This window comes from Camelina sativa, chromosome 20 (genome assembly GCF_000633955.1).
Source record: "Camelina sativa cultivar DH55 chromosome 20, Cs, whole genome shotgun sequence".
Lineage (NCBI taxonomy): Eukaryota > Viridiplantae > Streptophyta > Magnoliopsida > Brassicales > Brassicaceae > Camelina > Camelina sativa.
In genome coordinates, this window is record NC_025704.1 from 18,326,902 (window position 1) to 18,332,906 (window position 6,005).

Here is a 6,005-nt window from a genome sequence, read left to right on the forward strand (position 1 = left end):
TCAGGTTGGTCGCTGCGGCTGCGAATTAGGAAGTCTCTTGCTTGGTGCTGGGATCAGCGATGGAATCAAGCTTCTATCACAAGCAAAAAAAGACAAAAGCTCCAAATTAGATCGCTTAAACTAGCTGGAAACACTTGTAAAAAAGTATATATATTTTTGTTACCTAGTTTCTGAGAGTTTAGCAGTTCTTGGCTGAATTTTATTTGGTTTGGGGTTTGATGAGTTTTGGACATTCGAAACTCTGGGAACATTCACTTGAACGCTCAATCGCCACAGCAAATCGGAATCTGAGCAATCGCTTGCTGTGGCTTCATCAGATTCGTTATCCGTAATACTCTGCACTTCGAAATCTTGTTTCCCACCATTTCTGTCGTTTGAAAGATCAAGATTAAGAAGATGAAGAGTTACATACAGTAAAGTATAAAATGTAATGTGAGTTACTTACAGGGAATGTTGTTGAGGGACCATTGACTGGTAAAACTGCTCAGCAAAATTCGGATTATGATCTTGAATTTGTTCTTCGTGCTTATCGATCCACTCCCCTGACTTAGATTCTCTATCTTCGAGTAATTGCCTTGGCCAAGCCGGAGAAGAAGATTTCATAAGCTCATGGATATCTAAGATGTGCCTTCTTGCAGATGCAGTAGAATCGCTAAAAGCCTGCATATGTTTCAAAGGGTATATATATTACATTTATACACAAATGACATAAATTTATCAATTCTAGTTAAGTTTAAATCAGCAGCATTGGTAGCTCATGAAAGAAGGCAGAGCATTACCTCTGATCCACTTAGATCCATGATCTGGGGCTTACTGTTGCTTGATGTGTTTCCCATAATAGGTAATTTGGGTCGAATAGTAGGAGTTTCAAGTGATATCCTTCTCGATATTCTCTCACGGTTGATTGGTATAGAGGTTGGTTGTACATCATTACCATTTCCTTTCCTCACTAGAGCCATCTTAAGATTAGCAAGCTAAGAACCCCCAAGAACAGTAGCAGATTAGTGATATGATATACACTTATGGTGAGAATGAACGAAAACAGCAAATGAGTATGTAGAACAACCACATTCTAGTCATAGTGTATGGTTTACGAACTTGTTCTTTAAGCTCCTTAACCTCTGAGTTATCTTTGTTCACACGAGCAGCGCCTAGCTCAACACTTCCCACTTGTTCAGCAAACTTCAGAGTACTAATAGTTTCTCCGAGAGTGTCAGCTTCTGGACTTATGTGGACAAGCATAAGCGTCTTGGCTAATCCTCCTGATATTGTAGAAAATTTGTTGTATAAGATTCAAGTCCATGTATATATATAGATACAAATGCAACAAGTTACGATGGTTTTGAGAATTTCACCGAGGGAGTCCTGCAGAAGCTGAGTGAGTTTATTGTTTCTGTAAGGCACATGAGAAGTCTTCTGGGAAAGCGAGGAGATGACATCTCCAAGAGCCGAGAGGGACTTGTTGATGTGCTGAGCCTCCTTTAGTCTGTCACCAGTCACTTCAGATTTGTCTACTCTCTCACTTCCTGCAAGATCAACCAGATGCACAGAACCATGGAGGATAGTGCCAGATGTGAGGTCTCTGCCTTGAACATGAACAGTTACACAACTGCAAAAGAAAAGAAGAATTGGAGTTAGAACGAGTTATGCAAGAGAGTGAATTTGTAGGCTTTTCTTGATAGTGAAGTTACCTCATCCTTAACTTTTCTTGAGAGTTATTCAACTTTGTTTTTTTTTTTTTTTTTTAATTGTTTATTATTATATGTGATTATGAGATTAACTCTGTTAGCAAAATGTCTCTTCTTGTGGCCGATTTAGGGGTTGTAAGACTCAAAAATAAATTAATCATATAATTAATATTAAACTAATCAAAGCAACTCACTAACTACTTAAACCAAAATCATCATTCCACTAGAGAAACCTTTGAAGATTTCTCAATCATTAAAATAATTATTTTTCAAACTATTGTTTATTAATGTACAAACTAGATTTTAACCCGCGGTACACCGCGGGCCTATATTTTATTTTATAATTAAATTAAATTAAAATTGATGTTGTCTGTTGTTTATTTTTATGACATTATTTTTTTAAGAATTAGAATTCAGTTACATGTAACTTTTTTTTGTCAACAGAAATCATTGTCCCGCGGTGTACCGGGGGTAAATCTGTATCTTGAATATGAATTTTGTTAATATATAATGTGTGTAAACTCTGGTCAATTATACAAATTTGAGGGCAGAATGTAATAAAATTGAATGAAGATAAAAACACAAAATTTAAACTTAGTATAATCAAAGGATACACTAACACTTATGAAATAAAGTGAAACATATTTTTTTAGCTAACATCATTTTACTCTTGTGTTCATTTTCTTACATTTTTTTTTGGTGTTGTACAGTTATGTAAACTCAAAAGGTTTAAATTTAGTGTATCTATAAAGTAATTAAAAAGGCAAGTGTGGTAGCCCATTAGTATATCGAAAGGATAATTATTTTGGACGTGTAAACATTTATAATTATACGAAAGGATAGTTATTTTGAGGCCTATTAGTATATCGTAAGGCCCATTAAAATGTTTACTTAAATTTCTAATGAACAATATAACAAAATAGGGATAGGATTAAAAGAAAAAAAAAAACTGAAGAGGTTATCGGCTGTTGTTCATCATTTTTTTATACCCGGATATCTCATGCCGATGAAGATTTGTGATGAAATATGAAGGTATGTCGGATTTCAATTAGTTAATTTTCTCCTTTGATCCTTTGTCTTCAATGATTACAGACAGATCTAGGTTTCCCAATTTTTTTTTTCACTTCCGCTTCCGTCTATTTGATTATGTTTATGGATGAATTCATATATGAGTTTGGGCTAATTTTAGCTGAATCGAGATTCCCAATTACTACAAAACAAATCTGATATTGTGATTCGTAGTATTTGTCTGATTAATTTTTACCATATGTGACTCATCTCCTTAATTGACTATATTTTTTTTTTGTTTTTTAAATATCGGAGACGATCTCGCTGGTCATGTATGGAAACTATGAATTCAAGGGTGTACTACGGTTGATTATTGTCGACAAAAGATAAGAGACTAACCTTACTGTTCCTTTTTGCTCGACGGTTTTATCTTCCACAAAACTGACGCAGTCCAACCGTTTCTCTTGCAGTTTACTTTGTGTTGTTTTCATCTTCACGGGTTAATCATTTACAGCAATATATGATTAATGAACAGATCTGAGGATCATTAAAAGAGATAAGGTATTTCGATGTTATTTTCAGAATTCTCCAACTGTGATATTTTATTTTAAGTTATAGGTAATTTTGGTTTAACACCTTTTATATATTCAGGTAGCTGTTCTATGATTTAAATAGTGAATGTGTCAAGAGAAAATCAAGGATAAAAGATAAGTGACTAAGCCCAGATTTTATATATTTGTACTCAATTTATATTTCTCATTGACATCTTTGTTAGAATTGACTTCAGGTAGATTTCTTTTGCAGATTTTTGTTAATGGTACTTAACATTATTAGCAGAAGCATGAATTAAAAGATATGACTAAAACGCATCTCTCTTAATTGAGAACATTATAGAGAAAAGATAAGTCCCAAATTTCCAGTTCACTCTCTTACTATTCCATTCAATTTTTTGACTAATAACTTAAATGTAAAAGTAACTAATGGTAGATTCCTCTTGCAGGTTTTTATTCCATACTGAAATGCGTGTAACAAACCCTTAGCACGAATTGGGTACAATATTTGTCTGTTCTTCAAACCATCTTGTAAGTTATTACTGTCTTTCTATCTATTGCGAAACTTTAATAGGTGTTAGTCTGTTTTAATATTCCGTCTAAATTAGTTAGTAAGTTGGACACTGATAAACCCATTAAAACCATATCATAGACGGATTATAGTCATTTGGAAATTAAAAACAATATAAGTAAATAAAACTTTTAAAATCTAGAGTAAAATCCTTGTTTGTTTGGTAGACTTTTAATATCTATTAACTGAGAACAATCAGACAATTTCCTTCTTTTTCTCCACTTGCAAATAAGTTATGTAGACTGTCATAGATGAAACATGTCATGATTAGAAAATTTCTGTTTGAAATATAGAATGAATGAATTACAACAAAGTAAAGTAAACATACCTGACTTCAAGTAAACGTTTCTAGTAGTGAACTTCATTTTTAATCCAAATTCTGAAACACCTCTTTGAAAACCACATTAGTAGTTTGTCTTTCGATCTTTCCTTCCTTGTTAACGATCAAAATTTTCAACCCTTTCTTAGAAGTAACCCTAGATAAAGCAACATAGAGCTGACCATGAGAGAACACCAGTTTTGGCAAATAAAGTCCCACCTTCTCTAGTGATTGGCCTTGACTTTTGTTTATAGTCATCGCAAATGCAACGGAGATTGGAAACTGTCTTCTACGCATTTTGAAATGCAACTTTGTATCCGAAGGTGTTAGATCAATCTTAGGAATCAATACAATATCACCTGCTCTATCTCCTGTGATTACTTTTGCTTCCAAAACATGATTTGCCATCTGTGTAATTTGAAGCCTGGTTCCATTACATAGCCCACCTTTAGGATCAATATTACGAAGCAGCATAACCGGAGCACCAATCTTCAAACGTAAATCATGTTTTGGCAAGCCCGATATCTTGATACTGTTTAAAAAATCTGGTGTAATCGCAGGATTCGACAAAGAATCTGAATCAGTAGGGTCAATGCTATCAGCACTTAAATAAATCCTCTCTTCACCTGTCCGTCATTGAAAAAAATTCCAAGTCGTTACAACTTAATCATTTGACACAAAAATTGACATCATTAAGACCTAAACATATAAAAATATATGAATATAACTCGTTTAAAAGAATACTTACTGTCCAACTTCTCGAGGAGATACTGATTGATAGTGTTGACATCCTCGTTGGTTGGGGCTAAAATGGCTCTGCTTTGAAAAAATTTAGGATCATTCACATCTCCTAACAATGCTAGATTCCCATAAATTTCCAGACTAATTGCTTTTATTGGATTATCTGCTTCAGTTATCAGAGCCATTTTTAGGATCATTCACATCTCCCATAAATCTCCTAAAAAATTTAGGATCATTCACATCTCCTATCACCGTCGTTAGGCTCTGAAATCCTACCATCACCAACAGCTAATAGCCAGTCAGAAAATTCTTCAATATCTTTAGCCTCATCAACATTCAAATTGTTGGTTAGCAAACACATATTCTTAGTTAACTTAAGCACTTTACAATGATCCCAGAGATAAGAGGCATTTAGAGCTGACATAACAATTTCTGCCCGACCCGCTCCATTGATTACAGGAAGCACTTGCCTAAAGTCACCTCCAAAAACAACAACCTTTCCTGTAAACACTTTGTTGTCTATGTTCCCCATAATATCAGCAAAGCTTCTATCCAAAGAGTCAAAACAATACTTGCTCATCATTGGTGTTTCATCCCAAATAATCAAAGATGCTTCTTTTATTAGGTTCGCAAGATCAGAATTAGGCTTTATACGACAAAGGGTATAATCGTTTACGTTGATAGGAATTGCAAACCGAGAATGCGCAGTCCGACCCCCTTCCAATAACAAAGAAGCAATGCCACTTGATGCCACATTAAGAACAATCATTCCTCTAGACCTAATAGCAGCTGATAGTGTCTTCCACATAAAAGTTTTACCAGTTCCTCCGAAGCCATATACAAAAAATACACCCCCTAAATTCTTTAAAACTGCATCAGTTATATCATTGTATATACCTCGCTGCTCTGCTGTCATCATCTCTATCCATTCATCATGTTTTTCTTTCAAATAACTACGGTTATACCTCCTCTCATCAACAATCAAGCGGTTCGAGTTATCAATACCTTCTCTAGTTGGCTTTGGGAAATTGTCTATTTCCATAAGGGATCCTCCATTAAAAAGCATAACTTTCTCAATCTCTTGTAGAGTATAGTTCTTGATATCAGATTCCGACAAATTAAGATCT

At 34.4% G+C, this 6,005-nt stretch overlaps 3 protein-coding genes across 3 annotated transcripts; all 3 read right to left on the reverse strand.

The window, feature by feature from the left end:
* On the reverse strand, positions 1-1,696 carry LOC109131212 (kinesin-like protein KIN-14G). Its single transcript, XM_019241902.1, has 7 exons — positions 1,692-1,696; positions 1,356-1,609; positions 1,099-1,262; positions 780-974; positions 446-660; positions 164-367; positions 1-73 (listed from the first exon to the last, which is right to left on the reverse strand). The coding sequence occupies exons 1-7, from the start codon at positions 1,694-1,696 to the stop codon at positions 1-3; spliced, it is 1,110 nt and encodes a 369-aa protein (XP_019097447.1).
* On the reverse strand, positions 4,186-5,063 carry LOC104772633 (ATP-dependent DNA helicase PIF1-like). Its single transcript, XM_010497224.1, has 2 exons — positions 4,886-5,063; positions 4,186-4,763 (listed from the first exon to the last, which is right to left on the reverse strand). The coding sequence occupies exons 1-2, from the start codon at positions 5,061-5,063 to the stop codon at positions 4,186-4,188; spliced, it is 756 nt and encodes a 251-aa protein (XP_010495526.1).
* On the reverse strand, positions 5,111-5,920 carry LOC104772634 (ATP-dependent DNA helicase PIF1-like). The gene has a single exon (XM_010497225.1). The coding sequence runs from the start codon at positions 5,918-5,920 to the stop codon at positions 5,111-5,113; it is 810 nt and encodes a 269-aa protein (XP_010495527.1).

What these genes read in the sequence shown, in the direction of transcription:
- LOC109131212 (XM_019241902.1), bottom strand. An exon ending in GCTTCTGCAGGACTCCCTCG is followed by an intron (nt 1,263 to 1,355) that starts GTGAAATTCTCA and finishes CTACAATATCAG; the next exon opens with GAGGATTAGCCAAGACGCTT. An exon ending in TGGATCTAAGTGGATCAGAG is followed by an intron (nt 661 to 779) that starts GTAATGCTCTGC and finishes AAACATATGCAG; the next exon opens with GCTTTTAGCGATTCTACTGC.
- LOC104772633 (XM_010497224.1), bottom strand. Translation starts at nt 5,063, where the DNA reads ATGGCTCTGATAACTGAAGCAGATAATCCAATAAAAGCAATTAGTCTG. An exon ending in TCTCCTCGAGAAGTTGGACA is followed by an intron (nt 4,764 to 4,885) that starts GTAAGTATTCTT and finishes AATGACGGACAG; the next exon opens with GTGAAGAGAGGATTTATTTA.
- LOC104772634 (XM_010497225.1), bottom strand. Translation starts at nt 5,920, where the DNA reads ATGGAAATAGACAATTTCCCAAAGCCAACTAGAGAAGGTATTGATAAC.